The sequence below is a fragment of the Eucyclogobius newberryi genome, unplaced genomic scaffold (genome assembly GCF_026437365.1).
Source record: "Eucyclogobius newberryi isolate DKJ021-1_F unplaced genomic scaffold, fEucNew1.0.hap1 SCAF_11, whole genome shotgun sequence".
In the NCBI taxonomy this organism is placed as follows: Eukaryota; Metazoa; Chordata; class Actinopteri; order Gobiiformes; family Gobiidae; genus Eucyclogobius; species Eucyclogobius newberryi.
The window spans coordinates 17,275,327-17,293,871 of NW_027315735.1; the positions used below are offsets into that span (position 1 = coordinate 17,275,327).

The 18,545-nt window shown below is 38.0% G+C and overlaps 6 protein-coding genes across 11 annotated transcripts; 2 read left to right on the forward strand and 4 right to left on the reverse strand.

Moving 5' to 3' along the window:
- Nucleotides 1-34: 34 nt before the first annotated feature.
- rpl39 (ribosomal protein L39) lies at nucleotides 35-4,943 on the reverse strand. Of its 2 annotated transcripts, none has more exons than XM_072436158.1 (3): nucleotides 4,938-4,943; nucleotides 964-1,064; nucleotides 35-221 (listed from the first exon to the last, which is right to left on the reverse strand). In XM_072436158.1, exons 1-3 carry the CDS (start codon nucleotides 4,941-4,943, stop codon nucleotides 173-175), a joined length of 156 nt encoding a protein of 51 aa, XP_072292259.1. In that variant the 3' UTR covers nucleotides 35-172. The 2 variants fall into 2 exon arrangements, with proteins under 2 accessions (XP_072292259.1, XP_072292252.1); XM_072436151.1 differs by lacking the exon at nucleotides 4,938-4,943 and adding an exon at nucleotides 1,348-1,444 and having other exon boundaries at nucleotides 964-1,067.
- Nucleotides 1,615-4,521, reverse strand: upf3b (UPF3B regulator of nonsense mediated mRNA decay). 2 transcript variants are annotated; one of them, XM_072436163.1, is made up of 10 exons: nucleotides 4,295-4,521; nucleotides 3,964-4,070; nucleotides 3,771-3,877; nucleotides 3,587-3,685; nucleotides 3,399-3,506; nucleotides 3,288-3,331; nucleotides 3,035-3,223; nucleotides 2,797-2,954; nucleotides 2,414-2,726; nucleotides 1,615-2,336 (listed from the first exon to the last, which is right to left on the reverse strand). In XM_072436163.1, the coding sequence occupies exons 1-10, from the start codon at nucleotides 4,403-4,405 to the stop codon at nucleotides 2,220-2,222; spliced, it is 1,353 nt and encodes a 450-aa protein (XP_072292264.1). In that variant the 5' UTR covers nucleotides 4,406-4,521; the 3' UTR covers nucleotides 1,615-2,219. The 2 variants fall into 2 exon arrangements, with proteins under 2 accessions (XP_072292264.1, XP_072292270.1); XM_072436169.1 differs by having other exon boundaries at nucleotides 2,797-2,956; nucleotides 2,998-3,223.
- On the forward strand, nucleotides 4,932-5,609 carry ndufa1 (NADH:ubiquinone oxidoreductase subunit A1). Its single transcript, XM_072436143.1, has 3 exons — nucleotides 4,932-5,136; nucleotides 5,217-5,306; nucleotides 5,468-5,609. Exons 1-3 carry the CDS (start codon nucleotides 5,035-5,037, stop codon nucleotides 5,486-5,488), a joined length of 213 nt encoding a protein of 70 aa, XP_072292244.1. The 5' UTR covers nucleotides 4,932-5,034; the 3' UTR covers nucleotides 5,489-5,609.
- A 152-nt stretch (nucleotides 5,610-5,761) lies between these two features.
- Nucleotides 5,762-7,741, reverse strand: nkap (NFKB activating protein). 2 transcript variants are annotated; one of them, XM_072436114.1, is made up of 8 exons: nucleotides 7,254-7,741; nucleotides 7,099-7,179; nucleotides 6,963-7,027; nucleotides 6,781-6,876; nucleotides 6,653-6,692; nucleotides 6,378-6,581; nucleotides 6,155-6,304; nucleotides 5,762-5,956 (listed from the first exon to the last, which is right to left on the reverse strand). In XM_072436114.1, the coding sequence occupies exons 1-8, from the start codon at nucleotides 7,634-7,636 to the stop codon at nucleotides 5,782-5,784; spliced, it is 1,194 nt and encodes a 397-aa protein (XP_072292215.1). In that variant the 5' UTR covers nucleotides 7,637-7,741; the 3' UTR covers nucleotides 5,762-5,781. The 2 variants fall into 2 exon arrangements, with proteins under 2 accessions (XP_072292215.1, XP_072292214.1); XM_072436113.1 differs by having other exon boundaries at nucleotides 6,653-6,695; nucleotides 7,254-7,740.
- A 258-nt stretch (nucleotides 7,742-7,999) lies between these two features.
- zbtb33 (zinc finger and BTB domain containing 33) lies at nucleotides 8,000-10,729 on the forward strand. Its single transcript, XM_072436092.1, has 2 exons — nucleotides 8,000-8,135; nucleotides 8,915-10,729. The coding sequence occupies exon 2, from the start codon at nucleotides 8,917-8,919 to the stop codon at nucleotides 10,699-10,701; it is 1,785 nt and encodes a 594-aa protein (XP_072292193.1). The 5' UTR covers nucleotides 8,000-8,135; nucleotides 8,915-8,916; the 3' UTR covers nucleotides 10,702-10,729.
- On the reverse strand, nucleotides 10,701-18,177 carry tmem255a (transmembrane protein 255A). 3 transcript variants are annotated; one of them, XM_072436095.1, is made up of 10 exons: nucleotides 17,859-18,177; nucleotides 17,102-17,244; nucleotides 16,600-16,662; nucleotides 14,922-15,011; nucleotides 14,351-14,416; nucleotides 14,164-14,255; nucleotides 13,933-14,004; nucleotides 13,421-13,583; nucleotides 12,558-12,685; nucleotides 10,701-12,467 (listed from the first exon to the last, which is right to left on the reverse strand). In XM_072436095.1, exons 1-10 carry the CDS (start codon nucleotides 17,914-17,916, stop codon nucleotides 12,389-12,391), a joined length of 954 nt encoding a protein of 317 aa, XP_072292196.1. In that variant the 5' UTR covers nucleotides 17,917-18,177; the 3' UTR covers nucleotides 10,701-12,388. The 3 variants fall into 3 exon arrangements, with proteins under 3 accessions (XP_072292196.1, XP_072292195.1, XP_072292194.1); XM_072436093.1 differs by having other exon boundaries at nucleotides 10,874-12,467; nucleotides 12,558-12,704; XM_072436094.1 differs by lacking the exon at nucleotides 13,933-14,004 and having other exon boundaries at nucleotides 10,867-12,467; nucleotides 12,558-12,704.
- Between the last annotated feature and the right edge of the window lie 368 nt (nucleotides 18,178-18,545).

Genomic DNA, 18,545 nt, shown 5'->3' on the forward strand with positions numbered 1-18,545 from the left:
TTATCAAACTGAACATAAAAATTACTTTAAAGTTTGTTTTCATGGTTCTTTTATTAAACATGAGCATAACTGTACAAAAACATTGCTGCTCCAGGTTATATAGTCCCTCCCAGCAGCTGGAGGTTGTGGTAGTTCTTCAGACAGGAATGCTGGGAATAAGGAACCCTCATGTTTACAAGCCAAGCTTGGTCCTTCTCCAGTGTCTCCTCTTAGAGTTGTACCTGAAATGAATTTGAAGTTAGACACAGCCAGAATTAGACTCTATAAGCCTTGACTTAAAGCCACCAGTACAGTCAAATGAGTACAGAAATGCTTAGTGCTCTCTACTATAGGTGAATATCTCTCCATGGAGTGTCCACATCACTAACTATGAACTGGAGAAATGCTCCAATGGAGAAATGCTCTCTGCAGGGTTAATGACAGAACTCCACTGTTGAAGTGCTGCAATTGCAGACCTGCATTAGAGGAGTTTAAACTCAAAAGATACACAAGTCCCTTCCCCTTGAAATACAAGCCAATGAGGTTAAATTAGCATGTTGGTAAATTATTGTCAACGTCACGATTTAAACTGTATACAAACATTCACGTATTGGAAAAAAAACATCTTGAGCAGAGGGCCATGTGCCCTGAACAATCCATTCTTATAACATGTATCTTTGACAGAGCCCCAGCACATTTTAGATTTGCATCACAATGCAAGGTTTGATAGGTTGTGATGAAAAAGTTGAGGTAAAAAGTATATGAACTCTTAACAAGGCACAGGGACTGCGTTGTGCTTGCATACTTATGTGTAATAATGCTAGCATTTAGGAGCAAAAATAAAGCCCTAAACGAGGACTTCTAGCCAAATCCCCGCACAACATTGCCTTTAAGAATACATTTTACTTAATCAGAAAATGTTTCCCATTGCCAATTAACAGAATTCACAAACATAGGGGTAACGTTTTGGTGATTCGGGCTTACCTGATTTTGTTGCCGGTTTTCATCCTTATCCACTGGGGAATGGGCCTGTTCTGTTTCTGCTTTTTGGCGAGGAAGCGTTTGATCCTGAATGTCTTATGAGAAGACTGCAAAAAACAAAATTTAAGTATTGAGATCAACTACTGCAATAGACAGTCACAACTGAAAGGCCGTATACTACAAATAAAAGGCAACTTCCGTGACATGAAACCGCGTTAGATACGGAATAGCGGCGAGAAGTTTCACGTGTTATAGTTTACTTGTACTCATCACAATGAAGCGCATATACAGTCTAGGTGATGCAGAAACGTTTAGAGTTTGCACTTGTCGCATGTGGACAAGTTAAAATGATTGTGTTGAAAGGATGTTTGAAGATTTTGTATTTACCATTTTGTCCACAACCTCTTTCGCACTATGGCGGCAGTCAAAGAGAGAGAAGGAAGTGACGGGCGCAGTTTTAACCAATCAGCGACCTCGGTTGTAATGCGTAGTTTTCAGACAGCGCCCTCTGATGGAGATAACGTAAAGCTACAGAAAAGCTTGGCTATTTATTTTTTTATTTTTTGGTCAATTAATATACTTACAATATATATAATACAAAGCAATTTTCCGAAATGCATAAAAACACTAATTAATCATCAATTGACACAAATACAATATTCAAAGTTACTTTAATTAAATGCAATGACTATGTGTACAGATCCAAACTGGCCTTGTGTACAAAATATAATTATGAATCAAGATGAACTTTTATTGTAAAAAGACATGTCAACATCAAGAAATTGATTAACAGTATATGCATTATAATGCATTACAGATTTAGAAAAAAGACCAGCATTTGGGGATTAAAATAGAAAAGGCCTGTGTTGGATTAGTCTAAATATCTTCTCTGTACAATGGCCATTTTTCCTAACCACACTTTCACAAAGCTTGCCATCACGCAGCAACAAGTGGAATAGATGCATAGTCTTGGAACCTGAAGATATTTCGACTCATTAGGAGAGTTTGAAATGATTGTTAAACTTACGATGAAACACAACTATATGCAATATATATTAACAAAGTTGTTGTTGTTTTTGTTTCATATGTGATGCTGAAATAAGGTCACTTCATGGTAACTTCTCTTCATGGTCCATGTAAATTGGGCTAGCTTTTTGCAAACAAATACAAGCACATGGTAATTTTCAGACACTAGTTGGCTCTATTGTCGAATGCTGAGTGCTGACGTGTTTCTGCAGAGATTCTGGGTGTTATGGCCCTCAGTCGTTTTCTTTCGTTGTGCTTTCAATATCAGACTTCTTATCTGTAGAATCAGCTCCAGTCACTCGATTGCGGCTTCGAGCTCCAGGCTGGTACAGCTGAATAGCTGGACGATCCTAAAGTGCAAAAGGGGATGTGTGATAAGATAATGGGTTTGTATTAAATTAATATATAAATAAATAAATCTTATTACCTTATTCCGCAGACGCTCTCTTTTAACACTGTCCTCCTTATTTTCTTTAGTGGATTTTTCATTCGGAGGAGAGTCTGTCATGTTAACTAACTTTTTCTTTTCTATACCATGCTCCTTTTCCCTTTTAAACTCATCTTCTCGCTTTTTGTATGTATTTTCCCCATCTTGGCGCTCCCTCCGCCTTCTGCGCTCATCATCCTGACGCCTAAGGCGCTCCTTCTCTCTAAGTCGCCGTTCTTTCTCCCTGTCTCGCATTTCTCGATCCCTATCTCGATCCGTGTGATCTTTGTATTCTTTTCTCCCTTCTTCATCTCTGTGTGAAAAAACAAACACATCTTTATTATTTATTCATATTTACAAATTAAATGGCATAAGAATCTTACCTTCTGCCTCGATCGTCTTTGTAGTCGTTGGTATGGCGTCTCTTGTGGTCAGTAATTCCTACTGGTCTGTCGTCCTTATTTAGTTTCTCTGGTTTCTTGAACTTTTCTTTTGTTTTTTCAGAATCTCCATCATCAGAACGCTCTGGCTTTTTGAGCAACTAAAAAAAAAATGTGACAAGAAGTTGTTCATGTGACCAATTATTTTTATTATTATTAATATAAAAAGAAAACTACATGCCTTGATTTTTGGTTCATCTCTGACTTGGTCCTTGTCTTTCTCTGGAGTCTTTTCATGTCGTTTAAATTTCTCAGATTCTTTGCGTTTTTTCCTATCCTCCTCCCTCCACTTCCGTCGTTCTTCATCACGAAGACGCTTGCGTTCCAGTTCTCTTCTTCTTCTTTCCTCTTTCTTTTCCTCCCGCAATCTCTGTTTAATTGATTTAATTATAATGTTGGAATCATTATACACAAACCGTAAAGGCTTACATTACCTGTTTATTCTTTAAGAAGTCAAGCAGAGGAGTAGATTTTTTCCCTAAAGAACACAATAACTTGAATAAAATAGTCCAAAAGCCATAACACATAAATGCAGTAACACTCACCAAGTTCTTTGGATTTTGCTTCAATTTCCTCCAGCAAAGTTTCAGGTGTGCACGTCAGTTTTTCGTCATTTCCATTGTAATACTCAAGAAACTTTTTGTAATCAAGATCTTAAAAAGGAATACGAACAACCATTACAACACCATAACATTAGAAAACTATAAATTGTACTTTACTCATAATTGCTTACCTTCCACTATTGTTCCACATTTGGCATCCTTTTTCTTTGTTCGTTTTTTGGCAGTTTTTTGAAAAGGAGCAAATTCTACAACAGCAGGATATTCCTGCCCTGTGTAAGAGAAATAATAAACAAATAATTAACACAGCACATCTATCACTAAGACTAAACTAAATTTTAAGCATGTTTAACATACCTTTACTGTCAATGAATACATATCCATCAAACCGATCTCTGAACAATACGATGTCTTCCTGATTTTTAAAATTAATATAAGCTCTTGCGAAGAGATGGGGATAAAGGCTGGATTTTTTCACAGAATTGTAAAGATACAATTAACAAACTTGATTTGCAAATAAGTATGCAATTTATTATTCAAATAATTATACCTGGTGTCATTAGAGAAAAACTCCATGTAGTCCATTTCAGGAAGAGGCTGCAACTGTTCCTCAAGCTCCTCCTTGGTGATAGTTGGTGGTAATCGTCTAATGATGATCTAATACAAGTTAATTGGATTAATTAAACATATAATAATTATCAGATAACAATATCAATCAATACAATGCCATAGCGTTAACGCTATAAATTGCTGAAAGTAAGGTCCCTTTCAGTAGCTAACTTAGTAATTTAATATACTTAACGTTAACGTTACCTAACCACAGGATAAGAAGTTTGAACAGTTATTCAATTGTATTGATGTAAACTGCTAGCAACTTTTACCTTTGTCATGGTTTCTCGCTTTTCCTTTGACTTCTCTGACTTTTCGCCATCTTCACACTTGATATCAACCCGTAAGTCTTTCGGTCGAGTATTTTCTTTATCTTCCATCATAGATGCAACAGTGAAGTGTTTTAAAGTTTATTTCTTCTCATGCCTCACGCTTGTTTACTTTCTAACTCGTTAGCCGCTAGCAGCAGATGCGATAACAAACTTCCTGTTTGACGGTTAGCTGCAGTGCTGCATCACCACCTGAGGGGGCGTCATACACATGTTTCCTTGATCTTCAAACACGTTCAATCTCTTTTTTTTATTTTTTACTTCAGCATTAAGTAATCTTTCTAACACAACAACATTATAGAACACGCTAGCTAAATAGCTGGCATGTTCTATACAATAAAAACAATCAATAATACATTACGGATGTAGGTTTCCAGTTGCTTTCTAAATAAGATCAGTCTGTAAAGTTAGACAATGACTTAGAAACCTCTTTTCTTTTTTTCCATATATATTATTTTATTCGAAGATAATATTTGCATCAGGTGTATTTAGCAAATATGAGTGCATCGATAACTCTGAACTACTGGGCTTTTTTACTTTGAAAATCTAAGTATCACACTTCCTTTCATGAGGTCGTAGGGACGTTCGACATTTTGTTAGCTATTTTGCTAAATTTAAGGCTATCCGGCTTGTCCCGAGAAAACGTGAATGATCTCGAGTAAATTTGAGTCCTAAAATTCATCATGTGGTATGAAATATTGCCCGGCTTTGCCATTATGACTGGGTGCTTAATGATCCCTGGCATCGCTACAGCAAACATTCATAAGTTCACCAACGGAGGAAAGGTTAGTGCCCGTGTCCTGCTCATTGAGTCTGCGGCACACATCAGCACAACAGCGCATTAAGTGTAGTATTTATCTCCTAGGAAAAGAGGATTGTTCGAGTTCCTTGGCACTGGTACCTTATGGAGAGAGACCGACGTGTATCTGGAACTGGACGTTATTACGACTCCAAGGTTAGAGCCGCTTTTACGCATGTTCTGGAAATAACGATTTATATATGCAGTTGTATATACACTAGTTTAAAGGTTAGTTAAACCTGTACTCTGGTGGTAGAAAACACTATAATTGAAGATGTGGGAAGTTCATAATTGTATTTATTTATTTTCTTCAACAGGGGCTTGAGAACATCCACTGACTTCCAGACCTTCAAATGATTTTTTTTTTTGTAAAAATGTTGTAAAGGTTCTATTCTTTCCTTACCAATTTATCTAGAATAAATTGTATCACACAAGTTTTAAATAAAGTATGTATATGTGTACAGTATACAAATTGTTAAATTTACCTTTCACAAAAATTAGTCTCTTATGGCATACAGGGGTATTTATTTAAATCTTGGATACACACATTAATATATACAATCAACACAAAAACAAATTTAAAAAAAAGGTTAGAATTGGCTTAAAATGCTAAAAGAAAATACTACTCAAGTTACTTCTCATCTTTGCCTTTTGTTTTTCTGTACACCATTTCTCTGAAGCTTGACAGGATCTTGCTCTCTCTCTTCCTCCTTTCTTCCTGGTTAAATGATGCCAGAGCTCGCTTTTCATCCGCACTGTAAATCTGGTTTTCCTTTCGTAGACGTACAGCTTCCATACGACGATGTCTGTAGAGATACATTATTTTACACATAACAAAAAGGAAAAAACAAACATTTCTCTATCCCTTTCAAAGAAAAATAATTCTTTTAAAAAGGTAAGGATTTATTTTTGATGGTAAAACTATTTCTAGTTGAAAAAGAGATAAATTTCCACTAGTTCAGTTGAAGCTAAGTGACAAACATATTAAGGTCTTCTTCACAAACCTGCTGCCGCTCATCACATAGCCAGATTTTTCAAAGTTTGCAATCTCATCACTAGTGAGTCCAATTTCTCCTCTTCTTGGAATACGTTTGCCAGCTTTTACATATTCTGCCATAGCGGCACCTTCACCTGGCAGCAGTGCGTGCCCAAAGCTGAAGGACACAATTCATGTATTAGTCATAAATAACACAAAACCAGGGACATTAAGAGGGCAAATGGACTCACTCCAGTGGTTTGTCATCCTGGGACAGATGTGTGAGGGGAGCTTCGGGACCAACGACATGCTCATCAATACAAGTTTTCTCCACCCACATTACAGCTCCAGCATCATCATCATCCTCCTCCTCTTCGTCCCCAGATTCTTCACTGCTCGCCGCGCTGGACTCCTTACGGTTCTTTTTAGTCTTCTTTTTCTTGGACTTTTTGGACCTTGAGGCAAGAGCAACATTTGAGTTTTTAGAATCAAGACAAGCTAGATAATACATCTGTTTTGAACAAACTTTTTGCTCTTCTTTTTCTTCTTCTTTTTCTTAAGCGTTTCTTCTGTGCAAAAAGCAAAATATTATTTCCAAATGCCAATTATTGAAGGCAATTGACGATCATTGCATATAAATAATTCCTTTCATACCATCAGACTCAGATTCCAGGTCACTGTCCTCCGAGTGCTTTTTGTTCTTTTTCTTTTTTGATTTTTTTTTCTTCTTCTTTTTCTTCTTCTTTTCCTCTGTAATGTAATAACCAAGCTATGATCATTAGTTTGAACTCATGTATGAACTTGTGTTTTTGGAGAATATACAAATTTCCAACTACCTTCAGAACTTGATTCAGAGCTGCTGTTTTTCTCATCATCTTCAACAGGGGTAAATTCATCAGAACTATTCAGAACAGAAGAGTAAGCTGTTAATATAGTGATTTATAAAAAAAATAAAGGCGCAGTACAACTTACTCTGGTTCTTTCACTCTAGGCGAATATCCCCAAACTTCAGGACAACCCGATTCGCCAATTCTTTCTCTTTCTTGTAGTCGCCTTTGGAAACAAATACAACGTTACTCGAAATGCAGAAAAATAGGAACGGATGGCGACACAGCATTTGATCTTACCTGGCAATGAAAGCTTCTTGCCTCTGCCTCTGCGCATCGTCTCTTTGCTCTTCATAATAATATTCCTCCCTGAGCCCACCACCGTGCTCCCGCTGCTCGGACCAGTGGTGGTTATTGGTAGCCGCGTGTCGCTCCCTGGACCTCGATCTAGATCTGGACCGACTTCTGTGTGGGGTTCCGATTCTGAATCGCTTGAGCGTTTTCGCCTCTCGGAACCGCCGCTCACGGTCCTCCCGCTCCCGCTCTCTGTTCCGTGGTTTAGGGAGTTTGGGGCCAAAGCTATCCGGAGACAAACTGAGTGATCGACTACGACTTCGAGTCCGCGGCCTCCGTGACCGAGGGCTCCGTGGGCCACCGGAGCTGGACCGGTCCGAGGATGGCATGTCGTTATCGTGTTGCCACGTGTGCTCTAATCGACAAAAAAAGTTAAATAAAGGCCTCACACTTGAAGTTTACATTTGAGAAACAACCACGGAAACAACAAGAAGAACGTGACTGAGGAAGTGACGCATTTTGGTCCCAATGCAAAAGTGCTCGTTAAAAATGAGTTAAAAAAACAATGGTTCCGTTTCAGGAGAAATACATTTCTAAAATACACACACACAATATCTGTTTTTAATGTGGTTATTTACATATATATACAATGAATCAAAGTTTCCCAGTACCTCCAAAATGTAAACTAAAATAAATAAATAACCAGAACGCTTTAAGCGCGACTCCTTGTGGTGGACATGTTGTGAGGCGTTGTGCGTAGCGTTCACGTAGACGTAGCCGCCACACACAGCGCCTCTTCCACTGCTCAGAGGCTTTTGTCTGGAGACTGTCAAGTTACGGTTCCTCAAAGATCTCGCTTTATTTTGTGTGGGAACATAACATTTGCAGGTAACAGTTAAATGACCCTTGATGACTGATGTAGAAACATTTAGTTATGTTATGTGCACGCTGTCTTTTATACTAACGCGATGAAGGCCGCTTTGAATGATAAGAAGCAGGAAGCGAATGGAGCTAGCAGCAGCATCGACAATGTTTGCTATCACTAACCCGAACCAACAAATAAAACGCTTATCTGTGCTGAAAATAAACACACTTTGAATGCAGCAGTCCTTTCAAACGATAAACTGCTTATCGTGAAATAAAATAAGAGAGAATTTGGCCAGTTAGGTGAATGTTAGCTCAAGTTCACATACCCTGTTTTTTTTTTTGCATAGCAATAATAATTTACAATGTGTTTCTTAGGAGCTCGGTTAACATATTGTAGTTGTGATTAGCGTTATTTTTTGGTGTTGAAGAGTCACTGATTATTTTTTGATTAGTCAACCGATTATTGTGCAGTGAGATTTTTTTTAAGTTCCGTTTGAATCATATAGGTTTAAATGTGCTTGATAGAGAACAAATAACGCATTTTTTCAAAACTCATAACGCATTTTATTTTGCGTCTGTATAATCCAGATTAATATAATGGTCAATGATAATTTATTTGTTAATTATTCCAATTAATTAGTCTAGCTTTGTGTCAATGTCAATGATTTATGCTATGATAAAGCAATGGAGATGTTTGCCAGTGTTTTCCACCAATGTCAAATGCGTACATGTGTTATTGGTTGTATAAATTTGCAATTAATCGTAATACATCGTTATACTTTTTTTTTTTCTTCTAATAGATATGCCGAGCCTTAAATTGATATCGGCCACGGACACCGAGTACTCCACAGCTGTGCTAAAGTCATTGAATGAGCAGCGAAATAATGGACTATTTTGTGACATCACAATTATCATCCGGGACAAGAAGTTCAGAGCCCACAAAACCATCTTATCTGCCTCGAGTACATACTTTCATCAGCTGTTTACGGTGGCTGGACAAGTAATTGAACTTAACTTCATCAGAGCAGAAATCTTTGAAGAAATTCTTAATTACATTTACACCTCTAAGATTGTCAGAGTTCGATCTGACAAGCTTGAGGAGCTCATACAGGCTGGGAAAATACTAGGAGTGAAGTTCATTGCTAACCTGGCTACACCCTTATCACAAGTGAAAGGGCTCCCAGGCTTATCCAAAGAACCCGAAAACAAGACGGATGCATCTTCAGAGGTGATGCCAATAATCACAGAATCCTTTTCAATATCTTCGGAGGAATTCAATCAAACCTCAAAACCTGACGAAGACGATGAGGACTCGGACGGTGATGTGATGTTCGTCTCACAAACAACAACAGCAAAGCAGAAAGTTAACACAGAGGTTATTGATTTAGAGTCTTCAGAAAACATAAATAATGTAGATTCACAACAGGAAGACTCTGAACCACAGAAAACCTATTCAGTAAAACCCCCTCATTCTAAAGAGAACAGCAGTTCTAGTGGCAACTCCAAAGATTTGTCTTCCCCTGGAACTACAACCACCGCACCAACTACATCCACAGGCCTCAACCTTGACACTTCAGGTCTGTCATTATCTTCCTTAAACAAAGATCTTTTGGCAGTTCACAGAAAGCAAGTAGCAGCTCCTGTCTCTCAGCAGGATGATGTTAAAATAAGACTGGTTGATGTGCCTGATGCCTCTAAAGTGTGTACAAGTCAAAGTCAAACCAACACATCCATCAAGGTGGGAGCAAAACAGACCGTAACTCTAAAAACGGCAGCAGACATTGATTCTATTGGTTCAGTATCTCCAGATTGTCGAGTATACGCCAATATTGGAGAAAATACATATGACATAGTCTCAGTAAAAGATGACCCAGGAGAAGGAGGATCTAAAACGTATAATGGGAAAAGAGCATATATGACCACCCCCAACAAAGCCACTGATGAAGGATCATATTCCCCCACAATTGGACCATTAAAGAAAAGCAAAGTGGATGATAGTCAATATTATGAGCTGGTCATGGATGGAAAGACTTTCTATGTTTGCGTGGTTTGTAAACGCCCCTATGTGTGTATGACAAGTCTTCGTCGTCACTACAATACTCATTCATGGGAAAAGAAGTATCCGTGCCGACACTGTGACAAGGTATTTGCCTTGGCTGAATACAGAACTAAACATGAAATCATCCACACAGGAGAGAGGAGATACCAGTGCTTGTTGTGCAAAGAAATGTTTATGAATTACCAGTTTCTAGCAAGTCACTGCAAGTCAGTTCACAACCAGGATCCAAGTGGGAGAAAGGCAAAAGACGAGGCAGAAAATAATCTTTACCGGCTTTATCCATCCAAAACTGTGAAAATGAAGCCGTACTCTTGGGTCTCAGAAGAAAAACCATCTGACATAAGAACTGTAATGACTGAGGACGGCAGTGTGCATATCACAACTACACATCAACAAGACTCCACTCAGAAGAGAATGTTAAATTGGGATGACATATTTTTAGAGCCAGATGCAAATTCCCAACCTGGGGGTTCGATGAATCATAAGCAAGATCCTGAATATGACTTCAGCCTACCAGAGACTTACTAAACAACAGTCTTTTTACATGCCCCATCTCCTCTGTAACAAATGTAGCATGTGAAATTAATAGAACATATTACCGAAAATAAATCTGCAGAAGAAAAGTTAAAATGTTGCATTTGTTTTTGAAGCCTGCAGCAAATAAAATAAAATAAACAATTATTATTTATTTTAATATAATAAGGGGGAAGAATCATCAGACCAAGGGATATTCTATGGAAACTTTTAATTTGTATTTTATTATTATTGGAATTCTGGCAGTGATTACTGTGTGTAATTTTAAACAGTCAAAGATTCACCTTTTAGCTGATTACTGTGTATTTTTATACTTTAAACTACTTTTTATTATGATTTTTTTGCCAGTGGCAACATACTTAACATACTTAAAAGTATACAACCTGTATGCAGATTCAACTTTACTGATAGCACTTAGTGTCACTGAAGCAGATTTTTCATAGCCAGCTTTTAGGAAGAGTATATGTCAGTCTGTAAATGTAATGTCAATGCTTTATAATAATATGACCATGGTTTCAATGTTTGTGAATAAACACAATGGTTTGGTTTGTAATAAACATGGGAGTGTTTATATTGTATATTTTAAAGAAGAAATGCCATTTGATAAGCAAGGTTTTTTTTTACTTAGGAAATAAAATGTTAATATGCTACTCATGCTTGTTTGTTTTCTTATTGTTGAAGTCTTTACGCAAATATGTTCTGTCTTACATGGTGTTTGCTGTGTTACTTCGCTGCTTTGGCCTTTTATTTTTAAGGTCGAAGTTGAGTTCCTACGCTGAAGCAGTTGAAAAATGTCTGAGGCTAGTGAACTTAAAACATTTTTTTAACCTATAAAACAAAAATTCTGAAAATATTGAATACAGAATCCAAAGTTGACCTTAAATAGGACTGGTTTCAACAGCATATCAAAAATTGAAGTCAAGGTTATTTGTTTTTGTTTTTTTGTTGCCTACAACTCCTGAAAGAACCAAAATAAGGCAGAATACTGATTTACTGTGGTTATATTCTTCATTCAAGATACATTAAGTTCTGTTTGCTCCAGAATTGCTATTACTATTTAAATTTACCAGATTTGCTTTGACGTTACTAATCTGGATAAATAAGAACTTTCCGCCCACCTTATATCTGAAATAAACATGGCTTGAAATATTTGCTGACTGTGAACATTGAGTAACATAACAAACAATAATTAACAAACAGGCCAAAATTACACAATAAGGTTGACTATGTACAATCCCCTCTGATGTACATACAGTAAGTTACAAGTTGCATTTTTACAGTCCCTGGTCAAGCATTTACACATGGCATTAGGCCTCCACAGAGAATGACAGTTCTGTGACGTTTACATTAAGGCAGATACTTGATGTCTGTAAACAAACTCGTTTTACAAGTTACAAGTACAATAGTATGTTCATTGATATGCTGTTCGTGTTCTGGGCACATATGACCTGTGTCCCTGTATTCAAACTCATGATCCCTTGTGCAGGCCGGACCATTCATTTTCAGAGACCAGAGGCGCATCTCTCTTTACAGTAAAATTATGAGGCCCAAGTGCATGGTGCTTTTCTTGCTGTATCCATGCTGCTGTTTTAAGTGTCTGACCATCTTTAAATGTTTTAGGGGCTGTATGGGGGGGGTTTCTCATCTGGGTGGTTGTGAGGTGGTGAGTAACGAGGAGGGATCATAGTGGGCCATAGATGACTGGCTCCAGACTGAGATTCATCAGACAGGCCCGAAGAGTCAGGGAACACGTAGGACCCCTGCAAAAGACAACATTTTCAGACCAAGGATAAGATTATGGCAAGAGAGTGAGAGAGTATCGGTAGATAAAATGGCAAACGATACTGTACCTGCATGTCATAAGCTGTGTATTGTGGTAGGCAGGGGGCAGTGTTGCAATAAGCATTTCTTGAGTTGGAAGGGGCAGGAGGCTGTGTTGGGACAGGTACAGTGACAGCTTCTGGTTCAGAAGTACTTTCTGAAGAAGCGGAGGGTGTCTATTAAAGAAATGTAGTTTATTTAGAGCAGTTATGTAGGCGTATCATTAATAATAATAATAATAATGACAATTCTGTTTTAGATTACATTAGACCAGTGACATTTCATTCACCTCCTCAAAAAAGTGGTGCCTTAAGGAAATAATGGATTTGAAATAGGGCTGCAGGGTTTTAGAAAAAATATCAAATTGAGACGTAAAGTGGATTAGATTTTGTTGTTGTTAAAATTCACATTTTAAACACGTCAAGAGAATTGACAAAAATACTGAAGTAGGCCTGCAAACTTACACTAATAAATTAATTACATCTATTTCAGCATATATCGGCACAGCTCCAAACCATAGAGTTAGTGGTTTTTATGCAGTAAAAGTCATTCATTTTTATTGGGAGGAAATTGTAGCGCTTCAAAAATGTGCAGCCTTTCCGATTTACTAATTTTGCTCATTCAAATCGTGATTCGACTGCGATTAATCTTGCACCCCTGGTTTGAATTGTGACTTAAAAGGTCAAAACAAGGGTCAAATCCAGGCATTCACATTTCAGAGTGGCACTATTTATCTGGAATTTAGGTCTATTTAAGACAAGGGGAGTCAAAATTGTGACTTTAAATATCTGTCCCATCAGCTTTTTGGTAATACTGTATAAAGAAGGATTCTAATCTGACGCAAAGCACTAGAAGTATTTGTCAAATTTGATGTAACCCTTAAATGTCCTACCAAGTCTTTGAAACCTCCCAGCACTGCCGCAGTTATGATGCCGAGGAAAAGAGCCACAATGTTCAGGATAGTGGCCGACCAAAGCAAATGGTACAGATGGACCACGTCTTGGCAGCTCTTCACATCGGTGTATTCATGGTAGCCTCCATGAACCTCTACACGGCTGGACCAGTGGACAGGACAGAGAGGACAACAGTCAAGGCCCAAGCTGCTGAAAGGTTTGTGTCAAATAATTCTAAGCAGAAATGTGTTTGGGAAATGGATTATATACAGACAGTGATTTATGAATGGGCTATCAAGTTTACTACATTTGTGTTTACATATGAGAGAGGGAAGCAAGCAGCTTAAGCTTCAACATCCAAATGAGCACATTGATGCTTGTTAAAACAAAAGAAAACTGCACATGCATTTGAGGTACATGATAATTACATGTCAGGCACAAAACAATATGACTTATAATTATGAAAACTATTAATATGACCGCTTATACAGGTCTAGAAAAAGAGACGTACTTCCAAATCATGGAGGATTTCCTAAATTTTTTCAAAACATCTTTATTCTGAAGTCCCATTAGAGGGTGCTCTCTGAAAAAGTCAAAGGGGAAAAAAGTTCTAAAACATAACTGTAAAAAAACAAAAAAAACTTACCCACAAAAACTGCACAGTATATGAAAAGTCTAATCAACATATCACAGCAAAGCAAACAGCACCTCACTGTTGTTTAAACGTGTAATATATACTTACTTGCCACAGTGGTACAGGTCACAGCAGTAGCAAGTGTTGCTCTTCACTCTGAGGTTACAGATTGATCGTGATGTTGATGTCTGACAGGGGACCTGGGATTAGCACATTTATTAGACATGAATTCTATTGAAGCCTTGTATAGATTTGTGAACGATAATATTTGGATTATAAAAATTGTGTTTCTTACATCTCTTTCAGATGCAGTCTCACTGGAGTGATAATCACAACGGCCAGCATATAGAGGCCTGAGATCCTAAAAACAATAAGGTTTTTAATTCATAGACTTGATTAAAAAAAAAAACATTATGGAATGACTCACTAAGAATTGTTCCTGATTATGCCAATTAATTTGACTTTAAAATAACACTACTAAAAGATGCTTATTTTTATATTTATTGGACACATTGTTACTACATTGCAATATACAACAAGAGGCTCATTCAATTTATGCCACAACAGAGATGATAATGATGGTCATGTCCATTATTTTACACTAATTGTTTTTAGAGTGCATTAGAGGTTTCCTGTTTTATGTGCCTTGCATCAAAAGCAAAAGGCTGATTTTTCCAGAAAAAATCCCATTGTTGAGGGTGGGGCTCCATATCCACCACACATTACATTGCTCTCTCCTTTCAGAAGGGCATGCATTTAACTATGTCATTTGTGATTGTGATGGAAGCACACATAAGTGAAACTCGTATGATTTATCAGTTCATTAAGTAATAATGTAAGTTGTTCAAATTATAGACAATACTTACAATGTGTCTTGCAGCAAAAACACCATCTACTATTGCACAACAAAAGGCAGCAACCACACCAAAACTAATGAAGATGATAGATGCCACAAGCTGTAAAACAAAAGATAAACCTTTTTATTTTTTACTTACCAAAACAACAAGAAAAGTCAAACTATCCTTGATTATGCAAACAGAAAAGGTGAACACATGAACACAACCTATTCATGATGTTACATGACTGGGAAAATAACTCAATAGTACTGGCTTACTGTGGTCTTCAGGTACATTTATGCAAAGGCTGAATTAGGGGCTCTAGGTTGAATAAAGGACAGTGGGAGGCTGGATTTTCACCTTGCTTCTAGTATAGAGCCTGGCACGGTGCCCAGTTCCTTGTGGGCACTGCAAGGCTTATTCTTCCCCATTTGCTTCACTGTCCTCCGCACATTCTTCAATGAGATGGTGTGTATTCAATTACAAATCACCCCACCCTGTGCCGCCAGCCTGTTAGCATGCACATCCGACATAGCAGAGCCAGTACTCTATAGCCTTACATACAGAAATTACTGGATGTATTGCATTTGGAAATACATAGTAACATTTATACATCAACCTTGCTTTAACCTTCTATGGCTGATGCTATTTTTGGTGTTCTCTGTTATATTATGCCAGATATTGGCAGAATATTTCAGACCCACACCATGTCTTTGCTGCAACTGAGACAGGCCACTTCCTTTAATTGGGCCTGTGGTAGGGCTGTATAATATGTCAAAATGTATATTATAGCCTGATCCTGATTTTATCATGAATTATGTACTATTTAGATTTTTCTATTCCCTTAAAGAAATAAATAGTTATCTCTCTGTGATTGGTTGAATCAGTCACTCACTCAGACCATGACAGAGGCTGACCAAAAAGTGTCTTTGTTTGAGGTCAGCTGCATTAAACAGAAACATTGAATCACAATATAACGACAATATACAAAAATAGCAAACTGTCACAGGGATCAGATCCCTATTTGATTTTTATCACCATATCACCATATTAGCTTGAGGTTAACACAAACAGATAAAAAAAAATATTATTTCATTCCTGACTTTTGTTTTTAGAGTTTTTTGAACTGTCAGCTTCATACCTGTATTTGGTTTCATTTACAATTCAATATAGACAATATAACTCACTTCTAATTCAATATTATGCTAGATGATAGCTAAAGGATAGAATGATCAGCCTGGCGATCGCAGACACATTTTGCATAAAGACTTTGTGGTAATAAAGAGCTCATAGAATATGGGGTGTACAGTGACAATTTGGATTCATTGGGATAAGTACATTTAGACTGCAGTCTGCAGTATAATGGAAAAAGATGTCGTAGTGCAAAGTCCTTCTTTGCTTTTGCCATGACAGACCCTCCCACCCTTCTCATGTGTAGTTTCCTTCCCTACATTCCCTCATGGTCTGTTCTCCTCTCCTTACACTCGTCTATTTCTAGCTGCATCTCCAGTCAAGCTTCTGGGATACTTTCTCTTATCCACAACACCTCCAGGAGTTTTTATACTGCCACAGTATGGCTACATCCTATTGTACAATTACACTGCTGCAAAGTCAATCGGAGCTTAAGGCAAGTGACATTCATTTTATGCAAAATAAAGATTCAAGCTGTAAAATGAGACCAAGAACAAAGTAGATCATTTCTGCTTACCATTTGCCTCTTGTTCTCTATCAAATGAGCACCAATAATCCCCAGAAATGAGCCAAAACCAAGCTGTAAAGAGGAAATAAAAAAAACTGTTATTGCTGTTATAGAAACCTGGTGCTTCTTGTAAACATACTTGGACAATGAGCTTAGGAGAGGCTTTCATAAAAAAAATAAAAAATAAAGCATGGACTTCATTATTTTTGCTTCAAAAAGTGGGACAGCCTGTTTTCTTCTTTTTCCATAGACATGTTTCCACATACATAAACCAGAACAAATAATCTAAAATGTTAGTGTAATTTTGTACCTGATTGATCTTCTCTTTCTCAAGTATAATGCTTAAAGCCAAGTGCTGTGAAGTAAACTAATTGATGGAGCAATACTAGACTTCACTTAGCCACTAATGATGACGATGCTGAATAATGAATGCTGGTGAAAGTCACCCCTTAGGGACACTGAGTTATTAATTTGGGAAGAGCTCACAGTGTCAGAGCTGCTGTGCACTCACTATGACTCCAGGGTAGTAGCCGCCCACGGTGATGTTCTGAGTCCGGGTGGTGGCAGCTGATCCAAACACAAGTATGAGCACAGATACAATGAGCAGCATCACTGTGACTGTAATAGATTTCCTCTTCCTCCTTTTGAATGAACCTGAAAAACAAACAAATAACATTAATGACATAATAATAATAATAATAATAATAATAATCTGCAGTTGTTATCTTATATTAGGTCATTGTCAAATTATGACTGAAAACCTCAGGCTAAATTCTCCTAATCATGAACAGTGAGAAGAGTGAACTCTGACCTCTTGTCCCATGTGGCCTCGTAGTAAAATCCCATTCATGCAATTGACGGTGTTATATATATACATGCCATATAGGATAAGGCCTATAGACTATACGTGATTGTACGGACAACTCAGATCCGATGTGTCTCACGTGGTTTCTGCGCGTGTATGACTAAAGTGTCAGTTGCATGCACAGGCCTGACTGTCGGGCCACAACAAAGAAACGTCTACTATGGCTATGCTGTCATCGTTGCTGCACCTGCAGTGACGCTGCGGCCCAAAATGGTGATGCAACGAGTGTTTCTCCGTTTTAACAAAGACACAACAATGTTATCTTTCCGGACCAACAGCCATTACCGAAATATCAATTTACACATTTAAAAAATATATACATTTGATATTCAGTTAAAATGTCCTATTTGACGGACTAAGGGAGCTTGAAGCGTGCGCAGACACGCGCTGACCTTGCACCTACCCATGCTTATCTCGGACAGAGAGAGCCCGCTGGACTGCAGGCTCTGGACAGGAGGCATGACAGCTGGACCCAGCTCCTCGGGCTGCACAACCTACTCGCGCGAGCTGGACCGCAGGGAAAGAGAAAAGGCTACTTGTTTACAGTCGTCACCAGGCGCACATGGCGGGTCCTTGTGCTTTGGCATTCTCTGTCAGTCTGTCCACCGTTATTCAATCCATCCGTGTGCTGCACGGTCCCCGTCGCCGCCGCACACTCCCCCTGTATTTGGTGGTGAATGATCCTCTTCGATGTGGTTGTATCACGGCTGCTGTCTGAGCCTGTGCGCGCTCCGTGCGCGCTCTGTGTGCGCATGTCACGGGCTTTCAACGCTGTGACTAAAAATGCAGAGCTCTTATTCACTGAAACCATTAACATGATTGCCTTAACACAGAAGGAGAAGACTTCACTATTCTCTTAATAAGCTATGGGTAGCCTGCTAATTTTAGCCTCTGAATTTATATATGGATTACTACAGTTTACTGGGCACCAGGGTAAATCTGAGAAAAGAATGCTGCAAAAATGCTAAATGTTTTACTTCAAATATTGTCATATAAACACCCAGTCATTATAAAAAGGTAAAAACGTAAAAGTAATATGGAAAACTGAAAAAATAATTTACTGGTTCAAAATGCAGCAGCAAGATTACTA